Consider the following 23,312-nt stretch of genomic DNA (forward strand, 5'->3'; position numbering starts at 1 on the left):
TTATGAATCCTACTATTACGACAACCACGATGCACCCAATTCCGCCTCTAATTGGCTCGGCACAACGATGACGTAAGCCCCTCAATGACAGAAATTAAACCACGTGACAAGTTGTTGTGACGCGGAGCCAATCAGAGACAGAGTAGGGGATGGACGTGGCGTCACTATAGTAGGTATTTGTAGCTTCCCTATCAGACGATGCTTCTAACGGGTATTTGATGATATGTAATAAATAGAGGTGCTTATCTAACTTATTGTTCTATCTCTCACTTTGGTTTTCCACCAGCATATTTTCTTTGTGATTGTCTTGATAGCTAGATTAGGTATTAATTCCTTCCGGGCTAACGGCTAAGCTAAAGCGACACACGCGTTCTACGCCCCACTGGACCGCTCACCAGAAACTCTAGTTTGTGCTGCCTCTGACGTTAATTCCAAACACTTCTCCACGAATTAAATAAAAAGCAAACGTTCTTTGATTATGAACCACTTGATTTTTTTTTTTTAATTGGACGATGCGTATTATTTTTGACCAGACGTGACCCATTTGTTCTTGTTTTTGTTTGTAGATTGCTGTGCGAAGCAACCCAGTTGAAGCAACCCGGAGATGGCTCTGGACCAGTTCAACGATGTGGTCCAGAGATGCGTGAGTCCTTCCGGGGCCTGGATCAGGTTCAGCCTTTTCCTTCACATGCATCCACGTCTCGCTGTCTCTGGGTTCTTGACAGATGCGACCCCCCCCCACCTCTTTCACACAGCAAGCCTTACCCGGCGACAACTACACCACAGAGGATCATGACGTCTTCATGATTGCCGGGCGGACCTGCATCGAGGAGGGAGACATCGCTCAGGTCCTCAGCATTGTCTTTGATGAAAAGAATCAGGTGAATGATTGAAGTGTTTCTGCTTTGGGTTTAATAAATGTCCTGTTCTGTTCTGAGCAACCTTCCCTTATCCCTTTCTCCGTAGGCTATAGTGAAATGTATGGGCTGGAATCTGCTGCCACCCTTGATTCAGGCTCTCCTGAAGAAAGAAGAAAAGCACCTCACTCATTGTCTGGCTGTTTTCAACCACCTCCTACAGGTCGGTCCATCTTTTTCACCATTAATGCCAAGGATGTGTAGATCGCAACTTTTAATGAAAGTATATCTGAGAAAGATGAGAGATCTGGTATGCTGCGGTTAAATGATTCCAGATCTGCAGACCCAAAGAGTTGCTAATTGGCCTGTTGGAGCAGTTGGATCAGGATGACCCGGTCGCTATAGCAGAGAGCCTTCATCTGCTGTTGAACCCTCTACAACATGGTATCGATACTTTATTTTTTTTTAAGCGCCATCTTGTCTAAATGGAGCCGTTTCTGACAACCGTTGTCTGTCTTTTGCCGTCAGTGCTGCTGCGCCTGGGCAGCCGCAAGGCGTCGTCTTTGGGCATGACTCTGTCTTCCGTGCTGGACCAGGTGTCCAAACTGCCTCTACCGCACACCAAGGAGCAAGAAGAGGACGATATATTCCTGCTTTGCCGCTGCTGCACTGATCTGACGGAATTCCTCAAACCTTTTGTCCACGAGGTGAGACAAAACACCCTGAAAGGAAAGGCTCAAAATGAGACCACAGGCAAGGTCGGGGGTCATCGGGTCAGTGGTGAAGAGGACGAACTGCAGACGGAACTCCTGAAGTAGTGAGTGAGAATTATTTCCCAGCTCAGGTTTAAATATAAACTCTCTCTTTCTTTACGGGTCCTCACTTTGGGTGCTGGTAATATGAAGTTTGGCTCCTGTTTCCTGCAGTTGCATGAAGGCTTTGGGTCATCTACTGTTGGAGCTGCAGCTCAAGGATCCGGACACTCTGCCCGTGTCTCCGCTCAGGAATTTTGCCATGGAAATTTTGGTATTCAGCTGTTCATAATAAAAAAAAGATTCCGACACCACCAAATATTATGACGTGTCCTGCACAAAATGTTGTATTCTGTGTAGAACACCCTTGATGCGATCGGAGAGGCCCTCCCTCGTCTCGCCTTCCGGTCTTTGTCGAAGAGGAAACCGATCCCAGGGTTTCTGGAGGAGGAGGTTCGCTATCCCAAAGAGTCCTTGGCGAGCCTGGCTCACCTCGTGTTCGTCCATCACCTGGCTGCTGATATGTTCCCCGCTGTATTCAGGTAAGAGAAAATGCAGCTCCATAATTCTCCAGGACAGTTATATAGTGTGTAAACATCTTCAAACAGAAATATATATGTATATAAATATGCTGTCCCTCTGCTTGCAGCTCAGTGTTCTGTTTGAGGTGTAATATGGAGCACATCTGCCTCCTCCTGTCCAGGTGAACAGTTATTATGATTTTTATTTTTTTTACCTGATCACAGCTGACTTTATAAAACAGAACAAAATAAATACGCCTAAACCAGAACTGAATGATGTTTCATTAGCAGATCTGAAGAGTTCAGGATTCAGAAGGGACTGGTGAGTCCGACCGGCAGATGGAAGAAGACTTTGACTATTTTTAAACCCTCTGGAGATTTGTATTTGTAAAAAGGAATGTTTCTAATGATCTACAATATTTTTCCGACTGTTAGCTGTCCAGGAAAATACGCTCTTTTATTTTACAACTCTTTCTGTCTTCTTTTAGTAAAAAATGTCCTTGAATGTAGCACGACTGGTTCAAGGTCCTCAATTCATTCCTCAGTCAATTTTCACAGGTTTTACATTTAAGAAGACAACGTTTCCTGTCACATACGTGTGTGTGTGTGTGTGTGTGTGTGTGTTTGCACACCGCGCAGGAGCTGTATGAGAAGAGCCTGGTGCGGGTGGACGATGGCAGCCTGCCTGCAGATCTGCTAGACATCAAAACCTTCCTCACGGTCCCTCAGGTTCTCACGGTTCATCCACGCAAGCAGCTTTTATTCTGATTGGAATCGAAGCTTTGGCTTACTTGGGCTCTTTGTTTTCAGAACATGGTGAAGGTTATGACGTTATGTCCGAGGCATGATTTGGTAATGTGTGCGTTTACGTCGGTGTACTTGTATAAATAATGGGTGTTATAATGACATTTATTTTTATTATTCTAGAGGAAAACATTTTTTTTTCTTTGGTTGACAGAGAACCAGAGCTCTGAAGGTCTTCCAGATGAGCATTGATAAGTTTGACACTGAAGCAAAGTACAAGTATTTCCAGTAAGCCCTTCCTCTCCTCCCTGAACACCGTCACAAAGTTTCCTCGTGTTCAGAGCGACTCTCACTCGTCATCTCGATTTTCAGGTACATGCTGAGAACCAGTAACCACTCAGGAGTCGAGGGATTCATCATCAAAAACATCAAGAATCAGATTGTCGCCGCCCTGCAGGTGGGGATGGCATTTTGAATTTGATGTTCTTAAATGGCGGCGTCAGCGCAGACCGAGTGGAGATCGCAACTACTATTCGTCTTTTGTTCCCTCAGCCGGGTAACGGCAACGTCTGGTTTGAGGGAGTTCAGTTGCTGCCTTTGCTGCGAAAAGTTCTCAGTCTGCCAGACGGCCCGGAGACGGACCTCCTGCAGCACCTGGACAGGTCGGCGCACATCTAACACCCCGTCCAGTATTCTGTACCCGTTATCTGGCTCACAGCAGGCATTGAGAGATGCTCGGGGTAAAATGTTGTCGAATCTGTGAATGGGAAATATTGATCAGAAATGAGTTTGAGCTGGAAAAACAATTCCTTAAAGTGCTTCTGTTCATGTTGCTGTAAACAGAATTATGGAGGCTCTGAACCTGCTGCGTTACCTCATCATCAGAGACAAAGTGACACAGAACCAGGTGATTGTGGCTCTGATCCGGTAACGGTCAGCGACGGCAATAATCAGCAGGAAAAAGATGGTTTTGAGTGCTTTATTTCCCCGAGTTACCCGTCAGGGTTATCTCCACGCTGACCTCCTCGTCTCAATCTGGCAGACGGGGATCTGGACCGAGCTTTACAAGATAGAAGACGCGTTCACGAAGCCGCTGCGTGTCGGCGTGAACATGTCCCGAGCTCACTATGAGAGGGAGCTCCACGCCGCCGTGGAGACCAAGAGGAGCAAGGTCAAAGGTCAGACAGGTGCCCCGTTTATCAGCATGGATGTTCATTTCAGCTCAGCATTTCTGAAACCGTGGATACAGCGAGGTCGCAGCATGAACGTGTCGTCTTCTACAGAGGAGCCGGTGGTTTCTGTGACCGTTGGAGACGAGACGTTGCCGGACACGACGTCAGAATCTCAGGTTGGTGACTATTAAAGTTCAAATCGCACCGACTGCGATGGCGAGGTTGAGCTTTTTGCTGTCCTTTCAGGCTCTGCGCTCGGCCCTACACACATTCGACATGATTGAGAGCGTGTTGGTGCGAATAGAGGAGCTCGCCGAGGTGAAAGAGAATCTTCAGCCTGAGTCAACGAGTCCCCGCGGCAGAGATCCTTGATGTTTCAGGGCCTGGCGGCCAATCAAACGCCTTTAAGTGTCGTGTTCTGCATCAATTAAGCGTTTAAAATGTTGTAGTTTCTGTGGTATCTAAATATGTGATACAGACCTCTCAGATATGTAATAAATGTAAGTATTTTCTGCATTCTGTTCAAGTGCCATGTCTCCAGTATAATTACCAGAATTATATTAAGAAATTCTTGAAATGACTGAATCCAAATGCCTCTACTGTGCTTTTATTTTAAAGCTAATTGGCACCTATGTGGATAAAAGATTATTTTTATCAGAATACAGTGTAATAAATTAACTATTTACAACAGATGGATTTCATATGAATATTTAATGTAACATCTTAATATCTTAAGGATTAATAGCGACTTCATGAGCTTTAACCGCAGGAATGATAGTAAATTCATCCCTCCTGAAGGCTGGAGGAGAAAAATGCCAAGTAAGATTAAAATGTAACTAAAAAGACAACACCTGACGCTGTTCCCCACAGAAGATAAAACTTTATTGAGGAAAACAAAAAATAAAATCAAGAATAGTTCGATTGTAAAACTGCGCAACCATGTTGACAAATATGACGTCTGAAACGGATGTTAATAAGATAAAAGTACACATTTATAAAATCCCATTCTTCAAGTACCATAGCTGCCGTTAAAACGCTTCACTGAGCTAGAAAACCTCTCGACATGGACAGACTCATTTTTCACTGGTTTACAGTCTAAGGTAGGTTAAGTACGACACCGCTTCCTCTTTGCAGCGGCGGTTCACTTGGCGCTGACCCGAGGCCAGCAGCTCCCGTTAAGCTGCTGTCAGACTGAAACTCCCGTCTGTGGCGTCACAGGTCCGTGAACAGTCGGTGCTGCAGGGCCTCAGCGGCTGTGATTCTGGTGGCAGGGTTCAGGTCTAGCAGGCGGTCCAGGAGGTCGTAGGCCTCGTCAGGAACTCTGTCCCAGCCGCGCTCATCGTCCGTCTCCGTGACGATCGTCTCAGAGCTGTGAGGAGTTTCTAGGCTTCCTGAATGTCCCCGGGGGTTTGGGAGGGTTTCATCGACTCTATCGTTTTGCTGCTTGAATGTTCCTTCATCGGGGCGATGTGCCGGCGTGTCGTCTTCCATCGTAATGGCGTCGTCGCCGGCTTCGGGAAGAGGCGTGACTTCGGCTCCCGTCGATGGCCGCCGCCCTCTCAGCGTCTCGCACAGCGTCCTGAGGTCCTGCCGAGGAAGCTCCCTGCTGCACACGACGGCCTTACCTGAAGGATCGGCGCGGAAACATGTTCATCCTCCACACCGAGCCTCTTTACGTCACTTTCACTGGTAACGGTAAAATAAGAAGCACCCACCAAACGCCTTGGCGGCCTTGATGGTTTCTCTGGAGCCTCGTATGGTCATGATCTGAGCAAGGGCGATGAGGTCATCGCTGGCTTTGAAGAAGGGGTAACGGCCACTAAGCAGCGAGAGCAGGATCACCCCCGCCGACCACACGTCGATGGCTGCAGGACAAACGGACGCATCAGTGAGACATGAAGAAACTTCTCCTGATAGACGGTCAAGATCATTAAAAGTTATTAAAGTTATTAAAGTGTTAAGTTTATGTAGCAGACCTGTTCCTTGGTTGGGACACTTTGTGAGGACTTCCGGTGCCCTGAATCCCGGGGTTCCAGCCCTGGGAGCCACCTGCTGCTTCCTTTTGTTAATAAAACGCGGGGAGGAAACGCACAGATCAGGAGGGGAACGGAACAAGCGGTTCCACTCTTCTCTGCGTTGTACATTACCTGGACAGGCAGACGTTGCACACCCGGTCCGTCATGTAACAGCGACAGCTGAGTGCCGGCTGTACGGTCCTCTGAGGGTTCTGACTGTTCTGGGTCCGGGCTGTGGAGAACCTTCGGTTGGCAGGGTCCGCTGCTTTGCTGGGCTTTATTAGCTGCGCGAAACAATATAGAAATCTAACTTGATATGCAAGCGAACCACGCAATCCGTGATGCGGGTTAAAATCTAGTACCGAGAGAAACCTTTAGTTCTTCTGACCCTTGACCCTCCGCTTTGCTTACCTCTGTCTTAACGGCGGCTTGTTTGGCGGTGGATGGAGCAGCGGCACAGCTGTTCAGGCTCCTCTCTCCGAACACAGGCCGTGGGACTTTGGACAGGCCTGTCAAAGCCTACGAAAAAACATCAGCGCCAATTGAGCCAGAACCAGAACGCTGGCGCACGACGCAGCGGACGTGCTGCGCTAACGTTCTATCCAATAAATATATTCGTCACCAAACGTAACGATCGTGACCCGACAACCCAAATGATGCTCATTTGAAAGCCGGCTTCCACTCGAGACTCGAGAAATGACAGGAAAGGTAAGATGTGGATTCCGTGTAGACACCTTCGTGCGACAGGCGGAGGTCGTGGAGGTCGTGGCGGTCGTGACAGAGCGAGCTTTTCTAACCAGTGCTTTCTGAGAGGCTGAGAAAGAAGTGGTGGGAGACGAAGAGGAAGGCGGCGCTCTGGTTTTAGACTGAAGAGGAGGAGGTGCCGAGGCTATGTTGGGTTTGGTAGGGACTCTAGGTGTCTTGCTCTGTTGCCTGCCGCCTCGTTGCCCCGTGCACGCGCCACCTTTCTGCAGCGTCCTCTGTCTCACCACCTTCAGCATCTCGATCTGGGTGTCCGCCGTTCCCTGAGCCAGGCCGAAGTCGACCAGCGCATACCTACAAAAGATGTAGAAATGCATGATGGTAAAGCTTTCCGATCATTTTCTTCTCGCTCCCATGACGAGGAAGATGTGGGCTAACGATCAGAAGCGATTGTCCGGGAGGGCGTGGCTACTCACATTTTGTTGCTTCTGTCGTAGAGGAAGTTGTTTGGTTTGATGTCTCTGTGAATGATCCCGAACCGGTGGACGTGCCTCAGGGCCTTCAGCAGATGATAGATGTACAGACGGACCTCGTCGAAGCTCAGCGAGCAGATGATGTCCTGATGAATACGTTTGATTGGCTTTAAATGTCTGACAGAACATTTCAGAGACGACAGGAACAAGAGAGACGCATCAATGATTTACAAATCGTACCACAATAGCTTGATGGTCCATAAAGGGCATGACAATCACCACATGGTCTTCCTTCCTGAAGCAGTAAGTCACCCCCATCACGTTTTCTGTGCCTCTGTAATGTTTAAAAAAAATACGCAGAAGTCATTTAAATGTGTTGCAAAATGGCGTCGGCCCTTGCTGCGTCCGGTTCGACAAAGAAAACGCTGCTTACCAGCCACAAATACAGACCTCTGATCGCTTTCAGGAAGGGGAATAAACACAGGACTCACCCAGCGACGGTGAGACACTGAAGCTCAGCGGCGATGCGCGTGGGGTGGCTGGTTGGGATGAGATGCTTCAGGGCAAACAACTCTTTCCCCCCATCCCTCATCTGAGCCTCGCCCAAATACACCGAGCTGAACGTACCTGATGCACAAAAGACACAAGTCATGAACGTCACCGCCAACAGCTCCGATAAATGAGATGAGGTGGACAACTGGATACTGAATTCATCTTTAAAGTATCTTTTAAATACAGGAAATAAACTCTAAACTGGCGTTGAAAGGGTTAAGCCGAGCATGTACCTTCTCCAATTTTGTCTATTATGCGGAAGACCTTGGCCAGCTGAGGGACAGCTTTGTAGAGACGCTCGATGTCTGTCTCCACGTCTCCTGGAGGACAGCAGAAGAAAGGCCGTCACAGTTTCCTTTTCTCATTCGCTCTGATCAAGAAATCATTTTTGCTACAATTTGTTGGACGTTAAAAAAAAGCGCAAGAATGATAAAACCTTAGAAGACATCACTACATTCCATGTAAGACGGTAATTACTTTATTATACAACTTTATGCTCTACAAAACATTAATAAAACAAAATGTGATCATTTCTGACTCCTTTTTAAATTTCACTTCAACTGAGAAAGGAACAAAGACAACCGAGTAGTTCATAAGATCATCAAAGGGAATCTCTGCAAAGACCGCCATTATTCTATCAAGCATGTTAATACATGGGCGAATTACATTTAATTACTTTTAGGTTCAAATTAGGATTTGCAAATCGTTGCATTCGTCTTTACCAACACAACGCCCCAACTTTTTGGATCTGAGACTAACAGAACCTCCAAGCGTTGCTCGCTAAACATGCCATTAATACTAATATGCTGTTAGATGGCGAGTTTATATTCAGATGTTATCATTTGATATCAAACTTACTTTGTACTTTGGCTCTTCTTTGACCTCTATCAGATTTAGTAGTAGCGTTGTGTCCATCTTTGTTGATGCGTTTAGGAGACAATGCCATCTAACCGGACAGGAAGACATGAAAACAAACTTTAAAGAGGATTTCCTACTCAGAATTCACGGTCCATATTCACTTTAGAAACTATTGTGGCAGGCAGTAATCAAACTACGATCATTACAATCCGCTGAACGTTACGCTAGCTAAGTCCCGCTGAAACAAAACAAAACAAACTCACCGCACCAGCTGGTCGTCATATGCTGTAGTTTATCAAATACATGTCATAAACACGCTACATGTAAAAATAAATACATAAAGTTTCGCTAAATATCTAAATATAAATTCAAAGTAATCGAAATAACTTGTTGAATCTATAAAACAAGCTTTTCCGCATCCACGAACTCCGCGCTAAAACTGACGTCATCTCCATCTCGCGTTACATCCGCACAAATCACGCGATAGTTTAGGCAAAGGAAGGAAAAGCGGGATTTAACGCAAACCCCAGCAGTATCCCGAAATTACTTTTTAGGTTACGTACATCACGGCAAATATTCCACATATTCAGTATTGAACGATACTTTGATAGATTAATAATCCACAAATCCGGTAACTGGAGCTGATTTCTTCCAAGTCTCCATTACTGATAAAATCCCGTGATCTGGGGTTAATTTAATTCAATCAGAAATTGGTTTAACCCTCCCAAAGATTTTATTAAACTTAACTTTTATTTATTTTAATTATCAATATTCTAATAATCCATTTTGGCCTATTTGCTTTTCACACTCCTCCACTCCACTCCCGGTAACAGACAAAGCAGTTAAGAAGACTAATGAATGAATGAATAATCAATTTACTAATTCAGACATTTATTGTCACCCATGGTAATCAAGCTCTAGACACGTCATCCGTCAGTTCCATCAGTAAAAGCTGATCTCCAGCTTTGTGAAAAGATCTTCAGGGAAAACTCTTTTAATCATTTATCATTTGGCAGGACTCTTAACACACTTAGAACTGTTGTAGATGCATGAGCAGCAATAGCATGTATTTAACCACGTAAACTATTTAATAAACGTGGCTCTGTGATAACTTTCAAACTATAGGATGACGGACTCTTTACGACTTCAACAAAGAATGTGATGAATTGTCCTTATCAAATAAATAACAACAATTAGAGCATTAGAACATGAGAAACAAGTTGTCACCTTATGCTGTAAACTAATAATAACATGACCTTTAAAAGTCTAAATATGGTTACTGTTGATGAAATATGAACACAAAAACAATGAGAACACTTTATGTTAACTTATTTCTGTCAGTTACATATATTTTGCTTTTAAATTATGCCATCAAATATCCCAAGGAAAGTTTCTTCTTCTTCTTCGCTGCAGAATAGAGTACAAAATAAGCAGGGTTATTCTTATTGTGTATTAAGGAAAATGATAGTCATAAATCAATAGATAGTTGCGATGTCCTTTACCATGTGTTGATGGATGAGCTGCCATTGGCTGCAGGACCCCTTGAGAAGAAATCAAACCTGCTGTGACGCGGGGCAACGGAGGTCTCGCTCTGCTGCGGGACGTTCTCTGGTGTGTTTACAGCAACATCTTCAATGAAGGCGCTTCTCTGCAAATAGAGAACGACAGACTCCTCAGTAACTCTCTACAGGACAGCGGTCTCCTCATATAAATGAAATACATTCACAAAAGCACACACACACACACACACACACATGCGCACGTACCCTTTTATTCCAGTCCAATGTGACTCTGTTCTGTGGTTTTTGGATTTCAGCATTTAAAATCTGTGGAATTGACCTAAAAGATGAAGATGAAGTTTTTAATGTCTTAATTACGACGTGAAAGAGCCTTTTTACGGTACAAATTTTCACACAATGTTTTATGGCTGGTGTTTAACTCGATTCCAGCTTACTTCCAGCTTTACCTTAGCGGTGGTCTGTTCGTGAGGAAACAGGGCTTGACTTGAGCGTGGCAGACTGCTGACGCTGTACTGGTAAAACCTGCGCATTAAATATATACTCATCATAATTGTGACTAAAATAACCCTGAAAGAATACGTACTGACCATTTACATGCTGATCTTTTGACTTGTATGTCCTGAACTGAAATAATCTCAACGTTCACTCTACCTGGCGTTTTGCCGTCTATCGGCTGCTGGTCTTGAGGTTCAACGTTAGCCGTGCACGACCCCGGTGGCGTCTCACTGGCGTGCACTAATTTCTCATCATCAAAGTCACTCCAGTCATCCCATTCATTTCCAAGATCAAAAGTGACGGTCGGTATGTGTGAGGGTGGTGGAATCTTGCAGTGAGGGTTCCAGCTCGACCTCTTCGTATACGCGGGGCTCGTCGTATTGATCTGGTTTTGGTGCATTTTATATTCCTGGTCCACGCCAGCGTGAGTGCCGGTACCGGGGTTTGTCCACGCAGCGGCGAGGATACTTTGATGGTGAGCGTGAGATGCGTCTGCTTTTTGGATGAGCTCCTCCGTCATCATGAATGCATCCTCCACATTGTCATAATCTCATAAAGGACAGAGAACGAGCGTGAGAGACGTTTGTTAAATCCTGCAATGGGAATGGAATGTGTCGAGTTAGTCTTATTTATGACACTTGTTTACCGTCGTCAACATCCAGGTCAACAACATCTGGCAGAGCAGCCCAGTCCTTTGTTGACAAATCCACAACACTGGGTCTCACTGAAGCGTCATAATCAATCCCTTCAGACCTTCGTGAAATAAAACAGGACATCAGAATTAGCTCAGATTACATTCAGAGGCTCAGACAGCTGTTTCCTATGATATGAACTGGTAAATAAATGTCAAAAATGTCGGTGTAATTGTGAAAACCTGGAACACGTAGGTATTCTCTCTTTAGGTTTGTAAAGAAACTGCTGCATTTTGACAGACTCAGACTCCTCGCTCATTTTCATCTGAGTAAATAAAACAGAACATAATGCCGTTAATCCACTAACTAATATCAATCTATTACAGGCGCTTGTTTTATCTGGTAAGTTTAGTTTTCATATTAATGAAAGTGGATAGAGTAGTAATAACACAAAATTATGTACATATTGTGATACTCCTTATCATGAAACGCTTGGAATCTTAGATTGATTTTCATATCAAACACATATGCAAGGTATAACCTTTTTTAATGTACAGTACTGCAATATACACTACATGTCTATACTCTGGAATACTGTGCACAAGTGATGCAGATTAAACAGCACAGATTCAGTCATGTGTGTTTTTATTTATTTATTTATTTATTTTGCTTCTTGTCTAAAAGTCACGCCGGTTTTCTTCCTCACCTTGAGTCGTTTGGCAGGAGTCTGTGTGAGCGTGTCACTCCTGCTCCTCAGGTCATTCAGGTAGGATGAGAAAGTGCATTCTTGATTTGCTGATCTCTTCCGTGCCACAGTCACACCTACTTTGCCTTTTCAAGGAGGAGGGATGCCATCTAATTGGTACAATGCGCGTATAGTGGATATACAAATGATTGCACAGTCAGAGATGTGTGGATTGTACTCACAGCAGTCATGGCCACAGAGATCTTTATTCTTGCAGTAGTGGTTGCATTGTCTTGTACCGCCGGAATCTGGTTGTTATATTTGAATAAAAGGAAAAATAACTTCAGTCCGCGTTTTAAAAATCTAATCAACCCACTATCGATATTCAACAATGTCAGCGTTAAAAGAAAACCTTGTTCTGCAGCAGCTGTGTCATTTTCCCTCTGAGTTGGAGCCTGAGATTTAAACTGTTGCAATCTCTGTCCTGTGCGATCGCGTGTCAAGCAGTAAGAATTATCGGTTCCAAACTTCTTGGCTCCAGAGTAGTACACATTGAACTTCTGCTGGATGTCAAGGCCCACTATAGAGGAAGGAAAACCCAACTGTACAGTCTCTACAGCCAGGATGAGCAAAGACAAAATAATCCTATATAGAGGTGGAGCAATGAATCATATATCCTTATAAATGTATTCCCTTCTATATCATTGGTGATATGCAGGTAATCTGTACATACTGTGGATATATTTTGGTGCGGAATTCAAAGATATTCTCGTTACCGTATTCTGAGCTGATGAGATTGACACTGATCTCCTCTCCTTTTGAGGCCTTTGCCACCTCGATCTTCTTTGACCAGCTTCCACATTTCAACAGCATCAAGTCCCTAGAACACAAACAAAGCAAAAAATCCATGTGTAATCAGTTCTGTTGTTTGTTAACTTAATAGAAGTGGGAACCAGGATTTATTTTTTCCCTCACGTGAGTTTCTGTAGAAATACTACAGTGTTATCAGAATTTCCGATGAGCAGAGAAACGTAGTGAAGGTTCGGCGCTGTTCTCTTGGACAGGAGCTCGGTTTGGTTGTTTAAGTTTACTTTCACCACCATCTCTGCAGTCTCGCAACTATACCTGGGAAGCTAGAAATCACAGACACAACTGTGAAGAAGTACGATCAGCAAAGACAGCGAGATACTACTTAAAAAAATCAGGGAAACTATTATATGACATAATATAACAAAACTTTCCCTTAAACATTTTCAACTAATTTTACCTGCTCCAAAGTAACTTCGTACTTTGGGAGATGAATGACAGATTCTCGGATTTGGTTGCCAAATGGTGGATGTCTGTTGAGGATCTGAAGAGATGAAAATCACATTCAAATACTAAAAGTGTCATTTGAATACATAAAAAAAATAAATTCAGTCGGCTTTAACATACTACCTGAAAAAAATCAGCTGTGCGTTACGGTGATCACAATGAAAGCAATCAGACTGTGGTGCCTCAAATCGCACCTGAACAATGTTAAAATGAAATGCTTCTTAGATATCACACAGACTGACCAGCTCAATCTCACGGGCATTAGTGTGCTCTATTTTGCTGAAAGTTGTGAGTCCAGCATTCACCATGGCAGTTGATAAAGTCTGGCCTGAAACACATTAAACACGTCACGTAAGTGAACTCATCGGGTACAATAATGAGTATAAGGTGCACTAAAGCGACACGGGTGCCCCCACCTATCTTCTCCAGCTGTTTGGACACGTAGGTCGAGTTCTCCCAAAGCCTGGCCCTGAAGCACTTCGCCAGAATCAGGGAGTTGAGGAGAGCAGAAAAAACATTCTTGGATGGCTGGCTCAGAAACTCCGACAGACCTGATTGGACGGGAAGTTAAAAAGAAATGCCGTGACAGAGCGTGCGGCTTACATGTCGTCCCTGATTTTATCCAACATACATTTACTGATGCGCATTCCATTCTTGAAGATCCTTCCTGTATCCTGGGTTAGTCCAAAGTCTTGAACTGGAATGCAACCCAGCTGAGCCTGAAGCAAGCTGAAGATAAAGTGGATGATATTTACAGTCAAAAAGTCAATTTTCAGTGTTAAGAATTCTGCATGAATTAAAAATACAATTAACAATGAACACTGCCTTTCCAGAGACCGGACATGGTAAACCTACCAGTTCACTTTCATCTCAGCGGTCTTGATCTTTCCCTCAAAAGGAAACCTGGAAAAGTATCCCAATTACAGTGGCTAGTTTTCGTCATTATCCATCATAAAATCATTCTGCATCTGTGACCTGTGGGATTGTCTCAACACGTCTAACCTGATTGTGACCCGGTTCTTGTCCTTGTTCAATGTGTTTAAGGACCTCTTCTCATTCACTCGCAGCTGAACGTGACTGAACTCTCTACTCTTTGACACCAACTCCACCTGCACGCAGAGTCGCTTTTGATAAGGGAGGCATTTTCTCTGTTGCATCTTAGCAATTCAAATAAATTATATTTGCAAAAAAAAGAAAGAGTACGACATCTAAAATTTAAATAAAACCTTTAGCGAGTGTGCGGCCTCCCAAGTAAACCTACCAGGTCAGACAGGTTCTCAGTGCCGGCCACTTTGCTGAACTGTTTCATGGTGTCGAAGGCGACGCAGTACCTCGCCATCAACCTGCCAGCATCTGTGAGGAAAGCACACGATGGTTTCATCTCTTTAATATAACGTTGATTCATTTGACTTATTTAAGTATTTAAGCGGACTTCCTTTATACCTGTTGGTTTGATGTTGATGTCCTCATCCATGGCAATCAGACCAATTGAGGACAGAGAGTTAAGATTCTTCAGACAAAGTTCTAGGGCAGGAAAAAAGTGTAGACATTTGTCTCAAATGATAATAGTGGAATAGAGAGTCATTTCCACGTTTCACCCAAAACATTCTAACACTTGGAACATGTCATGTGGTTTCAGCTGCGCCCCCACCTTGTAGTTTTGCTTCAATCCCATATCGGTCTAACTTGGCAGAGAAACCTGAAATAGGAGCCGATGCGCGGACCGGTTTAATCCAGTATCCAGTATCCAGTATTGATAGACAAGTGGGACACTGATTCTGATCTGTTTGTGCTCTGACCGTAGTGTGTCGGGTTCTTCAGGGCTCTGATGTAAAGGAAGGTGGAGCGTATCCAGTCAAGAGCCATGTTGACATCACTGATGGTTTGGAGAACAATCTCCGCATTCAGGTGCTCCACCAGGTGACTGTGCAAGCTGGAGTGAATGTATATCACCTCGCATCACCTGCCTTATAATCCCTGCGCTATGAAAGGAAATGAGGCGACCGGGCTGTGCTACCTGCTCTCGATGATTTCCATCCCATTCATAAGTTTTATGTACTTATCTCTGGTTTGGATCTTGGTCATGATCACTGCAGTCGCTGACGTATCGAACTAGAGGAAGGAAATACAAACGTTCTCGTGTCGTTTCTGTGACAGCTGAACAGAAGTTCATTTGTTTCTGCTTCAACCTTCAAAAAAGACCATGACCTCAAAGATATGAGAATCTACACCGGCATAATGTTATGTAGTTTGTACATCTTACTTAAACTAGCTACATATTTATAACTCTATTGACTTAAAAAATTGCTATTTCAATAATGCCACACATTATAATAAGTTATCACAATTCTTTTTTTTTTTTTGACCAGTCTAGAGTGTTAAAATGGTACGGTCCAAGTGAAACAAATTTGGCTGCTTGATTTATGGATGCTTCAATTTTGCTGGTGCGAAGGGAAGTAGGAAGAGAAGTTCCTTTTTACTTGTGGTCTCCCAGCTCGGCCTATCATCTGCAGCAGGTCGGCCTCGCTGTACTCCTCGCAGGAACCTGCTACATACTGCATGGTGGACTTTATCACCACCAGATGAGCAGGCAAGTTCACCCCCATGGCCAGAGTCCTGGTGGTAACTGGGATATCGGAAAATCAGACCACAATGGGAGTGTTAACTGTAATAAAGTAGGGTCAGGATGAATTTGTGTGTGCTGGTTATGGATATGTGTCTGCACAGGTACGCAAGGTGATATGTGTGTGTAGACACATATCCATAACCAGCACATACTACTCACAGAGAACAGGAAGGTCTGCCTGAATGAAGGCCTTTTCTATCATCTTCCTGTCAGACAAGTCAACTCCTGCATGGTGGTAACCAACTCCTAACATCACCAGCTCTGGAACAACAACAAAAAACAAAACTAAATACGGTCATAGAGTTCATAATTAGAATAGAATAGAATAGAATAGCACTTTATTATCATTTCACACAGTGATGCAATGAAATTAGAAATTAGAGCCAGTTCAACATGCTCTTCCTCACTGGGTCTGCACAAAAAAAGTGTTTAAAATCTGGTCTTGACATTTGAAAAGACAGCTCACCTCTAAGTTTTGAATCCAGAAGAGAGTTTGCATAGTTCATCAGCCTAAAAAGAAATAAAAGCTATTGTTGGGTGGCTGCATAATACAAGAACATTTATAGTATATTAGTGTGTATCTATGAGTAACAAACACACCTTTGCTTGTGCTCAACGCTCATGATGAAACGAGCATCCTTTGCTAGAACTGCAGCCGACTGCTGGACTCCTTTCCTTGTTGAGCAAAACTAACAAATCATGATTATAGAAATATAACCTAAACCAGTCCCATGATCCTTATTCATTCCTAACAACTTCATAGCTTTGTTACATGAAGGAGAACAAACAAGCAGATACAGTTCAGCCTGAATGCCACACCTACCACCAGTGTAGGCTTCTGGTCGGAGTATGTTTGTATGATGTTGGCCATCTTGTAGTTAAGAGACAGGTCGAACTTGAACTCCGTTTGGTTTGGGTTGCGTGGGAATCCCAGCACCACCCTCCTCAGCTTCACCGGACGGTAGCTATCGTCCATGTCCAGATACGCGGCTGCACCGCTTTCGTCAGAAAGCCAGTCTGCTATCTGGCAAGATGCAGACGAAACAAGGCTGGTAAAGACGCGCCAGGTATACGGAACAAACACCAACACCTCTCTGTACTCAACAGTGGAGGGATTTACTGGCATTTATTTACTTTTTTAGTCCTAAAAAACTTACATCAGAGATGTTGGGTATGGTGGCTGATACAGCCACAAACCTCATAGAAAGGCCCGTTTCTGTATTCAGCGCTGTCCTGTAGGCGCTCACAGCCTTCATCCTGCTCACCACCACTTCCAGAGTGGCACCACGGGTTGTATCTTTCACCACGTGGACCTGGCGGAATCATATTTGACTTCTTATGATCGACTTTAGAAACATTTTAAAAGTTAAACAGTCATTGGTGTGTGGGCAAAATGGAACAAAGGTGTCGTTTGTCATTTTATTCCCCTGATAACAAAAGATGGTTGAACTCAGACAAGGCCATGTGCTGTCTCTAACTAACCGGACCTGAGAATAACATCTCTATCGTTTAACCACAAGTGAAAGAAAACGCTGAGAGAAAACCTTCATGCTGACATCATTACATCTTCTGGCATAAGTGCACAGTGAGCGTTGTCTATTGACCGGTTAATAAATCAGACAAACTCACTGACCTCATCAATAAGAAAGAGCCGGACGAGCTGCAAAAGACAGTTGTCTTTCCATTTTCTAGTCAGGCTGTCCCATTTTTCCTAAAAAAGAAAAGATACAGATTTCAGGCTCTCAATGTGGATTACTATCTTCTCATTTGTTTTTTTGCTGTGTTTGTTTTTTGCTGTCACACACAGGGGTGGTCAGGATTATGTGGGAGTCTTGAATCTCAAAGAAGTCATCAATCTCTGTGTCGCCCGTTAGCTCCTTACAGATCAGCCCCAGGGGACCAAACTTTTTCTTCCAGTTCTCAAAGCACTGACTGCAAAGAGCCTTGATTGGGGCCACTGGCAAGAACAAACATTGAATCACATAAACTCTAAATCTATCACAAAACCATAAACAATTTGGAAACAATTCTGCTCACTATAGACGGCTTTGACTTCTCTCCAGGGCTCCGAGGTCTCCATTAGAAGACGAATGATGGCCAGCTCAAACAGCACGGTTTTACCAGATCCAGTAGGAGCACATGCTACAAAGTTTTTATCTGTGTAAAGAACCTGACAAAACACACACACACACACACACAGTTGCAGGAGACTCACAGTTGCAGTTACAAAAATAATGCAAACTATTACAATTGCGCTTACATCATCAAGTGCTTTGGACTGAACGTAGTTGAAAAAGGGGAACTCACTGAAGACCGTTCTGAACTTGGCAGCTGCGTTAAAACGGTTCAGAAAATCATCTGTGAAATTGCACTCGAGCACAGTTCAACCGCTGTTGAACATTTTTAATTGTACTAATACTCTTAAATATAAAGGATACGAATTTCAGAAACTGGTCGCAAAACTCCAGACCCAGAGGTACCTAAAATGTGGACAACCAAAACAGAGCACAGTCCCATTTATTCCACCTTCATATTAAAATGAAGAGGTTGACTTTTTTGTACGTTACAAAAATTAAGAGGTTTTATGCAAAGTCAAATTAAATTCCAGTCGACTGTATGTGTTTAAAAAGGGTTCTTTAACTCTGGTTGGCTATCCACCACCTAGTGACAATTGTGTTTCATTACAACAGAGCGGTCAATGGGGGGGGGGGGGGGGCTCACCTCAATTCACCTCATCACACCCAAACACACTATGGCTGCCATTGCCAGACATATGTATGGAATGCTCATTAATTGAAGCACCCAACATGAGATATATGAGCGCTATTTGGGGACCCACACGGCCGTATGAGCGCACGGTTTTTCCGTGGCTGCGTAAGAGCAGTGCAGCACCTTGAATGTGAAGTGGCTGAGGCATCATGGGAGGAACGAAGACTCTCTTTGTGCCCTTGTCCCGCATCCCTGCATGCGCTGCCTGCTGCGGGGGTCGGCTACTTGGTGCAGATGAGCCGAGAGGGAGGGGGGTTGAGAAGCAGAGCAAGGGGGAGAAAGGAGGAGCAGCTTGGCTTACTGTCGTTTGTGGCAGCTGAAGAGGAGGAGGCACTGTCGCCATGGTAACCTGACTAAGAAAAGTTTGAGGCTTGGATGCTGTCTGGCTGCCACATATACTGTGGTCATCTTTGGTTGATGAGTCTCCTTCATTGTTCAACACCTGAACCTTGAACAAACTGTTACGGGGAAGATGAGAGGATATGGAAGACATTTAGACTGTAAGGTGGGGAACTATTTTTGCATCATGTTTGAAGGCTTAATTGTGTTCTACGTCCGCCTGCAAAGGCAAGAAATCTATTTTGACCTGCTTTTTTATTGCATTCAATTTTCACCATTTAACAATACAAGCACACCTCAGATCACAATTAGGCAAATGTCATTTTGATAAATGACTGACACTTGCCTTCTCCGTAGAGGTGGGCTTTTGCTGCGGTCCAGAGACCAACACCTCTGGCTGATGGCTACATGAGCACTGCCACCCTGAGAGTAATCCCTGAACCCCTCATCTCCCGAAAGGCCGTCACATTGACTGGTGCTGTTGATGCCGTCCTGAGTTTTAGCCGCTCCATCATCATTGTCATAATTGTAAGATCTGCTGCTTTTTGATGGTAAGACCTTTACGACAGCTGATGCTTTGTAAGGAGGAAATAATAGATCTGGGGTCTCTGAGAAACCTGCAACATTGAATGGAGAGATCCAAACCTAGTTGTTAGCCAATGTCATTGTGTGCCTGGAACATTGTTGACTATTTTGCTGTTTTGCATCCAGATGTAAATAACTCACAGCAAGGGAGTCACCATTCCAGGAACACTAATGATTATAAGAATACATCATAAAAACCAGATTCCCGTCTGTTCATGCATTTCATGGATAAATGGGGGAGCTTTCAAACTAACGAAGCCATTGTGTTTGTGAGTCATACAGTTAAATTTAGTGGGCAGTTTACGCAAGTCAAGTGAAAAGGAATTTCACCTAATCCAATGCACAACATACCAAATAGGCTGGAGACAGAGCCTGCTTCATCCCGCATATCCTGTGTGGCTGAAATATGAGAAAGTGGTGGAGGTGTTTCTGTCTGGGGAAGCCATAGACTGTTCTCGTGATGCAGGGGCTTTCTGTCAAATACAGTTCAAAATGGGATACATTTCATCAGTTTAGAGAGGAAGAAGAGGGAAGGATGTTCAGAGGGAGCACTGTACTCACACTTTGTGGACAATAGATTTCTCAAAAAACAGATGGTCCAGGGACAGGGTGGAGTTATCACAATCAGCCATCTCACCAGATCATGTCAACACGCATGCATGCAGAGTGGACCTTGTTCGGGGATGTAAGGCACAGAGGAAAAAAAAACAGCAACCAGATAATTCAGTGTAAATATGAAGCACAGAAAGCATTTATATCCACGATAAACATAACAGAAAAATATCAGGATTTACTAAACATGTTAGATGCTTTGTGGCAACAAAACTAACACAGATTTCATTTTTCCTCACATATCTTTAGCTTCACTAATGTAACAAAAGAGAACTCTATACAGCTCGCCTATTGGGGAAAAAAAACTTTATGAAAAATGTATTCCTAGTATCAGAACTGCAATTAAATATTATTGATAAAATAATTCAAGTGACAGATTAATTTAGCAATTTTAACTCCACAATCTAAAAATGTTTATTCTAGCTATTTGGGCTTTGCTAGCTTCTTAATTAGCTACTGAACAGCTTGCTAGCAACATTCAAATATTAGTATGCGTCATTTTAAATAATGGCTAATGGCTTGTTAGCTGCGTAGTTGCCATGAACACATTCAATCACGGACCTTTGTCATTTTAAACGTTATCTGTGCTATTTTCTATTTGTTTACCCACCTGTAATAGTGAACAAATGTGGCTTAATCCATGCTAGTTTAAACTCATGCTAGTTATATTAGCTAGTTCTTTATCGCAGCGTCTGACATTCTGGTCCCGCCCATCTGTGACGGCTTTATTTTTAATAGGATATTTCCATATTGATTATTTGCGTAGCTAGAACATTGACAGTTGCAGGATATTAAAATAATTAAGTAAATATGCCTATTGTAAATTATAAAGAGTAATAAATGTCATTTTTTATTGAATTAGATTTGGTCAAAGCAACAAAGAGACCTGTGAGAAGATAACCATGGGGGGGATAGTGGTGTCATCCCTCTGTTGCCATACAATTCTCATCTGTGCATCAATGGCAAGTTTAATTATTTGGGACAAATGTGCTCTTTTAAAAAACCAAATCGCGTATTAACCTAATTTTAATTTATATGATCAATTACTACATTGACTGATCACCATCAACCTAAAGAAAAGCTGCTACCCAAAGGAGGTGGTCATTAACTCGGTTTTTTTTTTTAATGCCTCCTATCTGGACTGAACCATTGCAAATCTTTCAGGGGGAACATGGCGACACACGTAACATTACGTGTCGAAATAGTAGACGGTAGTAACTTGAGTGAGTGTTTTTAGAATGTTTGTTTTTTTACCTGGTCGCATACATAAACGCAATTTTCAATAACGTCTTTATTCTGGCGCTGTACAACCATAAGTATATACGGATGCCCTTACAAAATAAATGATCTGTCCCACACCAGACCACCACGGAAAATGGCGACTGTGAAATAAATGGAAGACGAAAGTAAAAAAATATTCAATGCAACGTACAATTCGAGCTCTATCTGCTTCCGCACCACTCAGAGGTAATGTTTTGTTCGTTTTCTCCGTGTACTTGATATCCGTTTAGTATGTAGCAAGGAACGATTGCCATTAGACATAGTTTAGCCTGGGGAATAGGTTTTGCTATGGAACAGCCTTAATGGAATGGTCTTGCAGCTTCTGTTAGCAGTATCCAGCAACACAGCATGATATAAAGCTTAAGGAAACATAATCCATTCGGTTCTGATTGTCGATGCCTTTTGAGAGCACATCTCTGCTATTGTGGCATGGCAGGTAACCATACTGCTGAAAGTTTTAGCTCTAAACAAAATGCACAACTGCTCATCTGATGCCATTAAAGAGGTCTCTTCCCAGGTTTGGTGCTGCTGTGTAAAACACCTTTGTTTGCCACAGGAACATGGACATGGCATGACACCATCTGTTGCCCTTCGCTTCCAAGAGCTCTCAATCTGACGACCTTGTGCCATTATAAATGGAAACGGATAATGATGTAAGCTAAGTGTCAAGTTTATGTTATTACCTACGTTTACACAGTCTAAACTGGTTACTCTTCACATCAAACAAGTGCATTCTAATGAGGATCCATCTACCCTTTGCAAACTGTTCCAAAATGTAATATTGGACTTGTAAATGTGTCTGTAAGCTAAATGCAGCTCTGTTTAGTGTTTGCTAAGGCAAGCTAAAAAGCTACAAATTATTATTGTCGCCAGATGTCTGAACCAGCCTAACCATTACTGATTTACAATCTCATGCTGCACTGAAACTGCAACCTAAATTGCATGTAGCAGAATGTAAATAGCATGGGTAACGACACGTAAACATTTAGCATTTTCACTCATTTTATTTGCAAAGGTATATTTTTTTTATGCTCTTCCTTTGCCAGAAAGGTAACCATCTTACTTTTATGATGGCTCAAATGTGCGCAAAGGTTTCTGTAATTTAATGCCACGATCTTCTACACCTCATTTTGAAAACACTTCATTCGGCTAGCAAGATGAGAACTACCTCTCAGTGCCCTAAAAAAAAAAACAGGACACACATCCTGACATGGGCTTGTGCAAAAAGAAGGGGTCATAGCCAAGGAGGGATTTGGGATTTGGCCTTACACTGTCATACCAGTATTTAGTATGACCAGTCTGGATGCATTTAGATGGCTGCTTTGAGTAGTAAAGAAGAAGTAAAGCCCCATTTGTGATCTATGTTAAAAACATGGAGATGGATGGAGCCTTCCATGCATGTTTTGCATTCATTCCATTCGCAACAGTTCATGCAAGGCACCACAAACGTGTACGGCACAAGAAAGTAGGAAAATGAGAAACTGTCGCCGTAGTTGTTGAAACATCTGACTCTTCACTGCCCTCCTGCAACTGTGTCAAAGTACGATGTACTTTTGGAAGTGTCTGACGGCCGGGCAGATGTGTCCATTTATGGTGGAAAAGAGATCATAAATCGAGTCCTTAAGTCTGGTTTAGGACTTGCAGCAGGTCATCGTTGGGATCAAAGCTTTTCTGGATAGTTAAATTCTGGATTGCTTTTCGGGTTCCATGTCTTAATCTTGTTGTAGCTGACCATCTTCCAGCAGTGTTTATTTTTGCATCTTTTTCTTTGAAATTTGGATTTGAGTTTAATTTAATTAAAAGTATCT

General features: G+C 43.3%; 3 protein-coding genes across 3 annotated transcripts; 1 reads left to right on the top strand and 2 right to left on the bottom strand.

Annotated features, from left to right (window-relative positions):
• Positions 1-604: 604 nt before the first annotated feature.
• On the top strand, positions 605-4,532 carry glmna (glomulin, FKBP associated protein a). The gene is made up of 18 exons (XM_068749011.1): positions 605-643; positions 756-881; positions 967-1,080; positions 1,193-1,301; positions 1,386-1,674; positions 1,784-1,883; positions 1,970-2,151; positions 2,259-2,312; positions 2,422-2,452; positions 2,770-2,859; positions 2,941-2,982; positions 3,089-3,162; positions 3,247-3,331; positions 3,427-3,536; positions 3,718-3,781; positions 3,917-4,052; positions 4,158-4,222; positions 4,293-4,532. Exons 1-18 carry the CDS (start codon positions 605-607, stop codon positions 4,416-4,418), a joined length of 1,836 nt encoding a protein of 611 aa, XP_068605112.1. The 3' UTR covers positions 4,419-4,532.
• A 726-nt stretch (positions 4,533-5,258) lies between these two features.
• Positions 5,259-8,928, bottom strand: cdc7 (cell division cycle 7 homolog (S. cerevisiae)). The gene is made up of 11 exons (XM_068748929.1): positions 8,910-8,928; positions 8,022-8,108; positions 7,728-7,863; positions 7,477-7,570; positions 7,240-7,382; positions 6,796-7,117; positions 6,473-6,580; positions 6,194-6,345; positions 6,023-6,105; positions 5,762-5,911; positions 5,259-5,671 (listed from the first exon to the last, which is right to left on the bottom strand). Exons 1-11 carry the CDS (start codon positions 8,926-8,928, stop codon positions 5,259-5,261), a joined length of 1,707 nt encoding a protein of 568 aa, XP_068605030.1.
• Positions 8,929-10,613: 1,685 nt separating this feature from the next.
• On the bottom strand, positions 10,614-20,243 carry hfm1 (helicase for meiosis 1). The gene is made up of 34 exons (XM_068748930.1): positions 20,173-20,243; positions 19,373-19,567; positions 18,811-19,145; positions 18,357-18,398; positions 18,179-18,249; positions 17,956-18,088; positions 17,724-17,875; positions 17,552-17,629; positions 17,076-17,231; positions 16,742-16,942; positions 16,519-16,607; positions 16,385-16,428; positions 16,078-16,179; positions 15,773-15,918; positions 15,310-15,404; positions 15,092-15,225; positions 14,944-14,991; positions 14,736-14,816; positions 14,554-14,645; positions 14,295-14,401; positions 14,148-14,195; positions 13,924-14,021; positions 13,709-13,843; positions 13,535-13,620; positions 13,246-13,329; positions 12,954-13,111; positions 12,755-12,858; positions 12,391-12,558; positions 12,221-12,286; positions 12,000-12,124; positions 11,536-11,618; positions 11,308-11,414; positions 10,818-11,210; positions 10,614-10,624 (listed from the first exon to the last, which is right to left on the bottom strand). Exons 1-34 carry the CDS (start codon positions 20,241-20,243, stop codon positions 10,614-10,616), a joined length of 4,038 nt encoding a protein of 1,345 aa, XP_068605031.1.
• Positions 20,244-23,312: the final 3,069 nt, after the last annotated feature.

The sequence above is a fragment of the Brachionichthys hirsutus genome, chromosome 15, assembly GCF_040956055.1.
Source record: "Brachionichthys hirsutus isolate HB-005 chromosome 15, CSIRO-AGI_Bhir_v1, whole genome shotgun sequence".
NCBI lineage: Eukaryota > Metazoa > Chordata > Actinopteri > Lophiiformes > Brachionichthyidae > Brachionichthys > Brachionichthys hirsutus.

Excerpts from the sequence above, each read along its gene's own strand:
- glmna (XM_068749011.1), top strand. The coding sequence starts at position 605 with ATGGCTCTGGACCAGTTCAACGATGTGGTCCAGAGATGC. Across the intron at positions 3,163-3,246 it reads GCAAAGTACAAGTATTTCCA|GTACATGCTGAGAACCAGTA; the intron begins GTAAGCCCTTCC and ends CTCGATTTTCAG. Across the intron at positions 3,537-3,717 it reads CTCCTGCAGCACCTGGACAG|AATTATGGAGGCTCTGAACC; the intron begins GTCGGCGCACAT and ends TGCTGTAAACAG.
- cdc7 (XM_068748929.1), bottom strand. Across the intron at positions 6,346-6,472 it reads AAGCCGCCGTTAAGACAGAG|CTAATAAAGCCCAGCAAAGC; the intron begins GTAAGCAAAGCG and ends TGTTTCGCGCAG. Across the intron at positions 5,672-5,761 it reads CAAGGCCGCCAAGGCGTTTG|GTAAGGCCGTCGTGTGCAGC; the intron begins GTGGGTGCTTCT and ends CCGATCCTTCAG.
- hfm1 (XM_068748930.1), bottom strand. The coding sequence starts at position 20,243 with ATGGCTGATTGTGATAACTCCACCCTGTCCCTGGACCATCTGTTTTTT. Across the intron at positions 16,429-16,518 it reads AGCGTTGAGCACAAGCAAAG|GCTGATGAACTATGCAAACT; the intron begins GTGTGTTTGTTA and ends ATTTCTTTTTAG. Across the intron at positions 12,859-12,953 it reads GTATTTCTACAGAAACTCAC|GGACTTGATGCTGTTGAAAT; the intron begins GTGAGGGAAAAA and ends TTTGTGTTCTAG.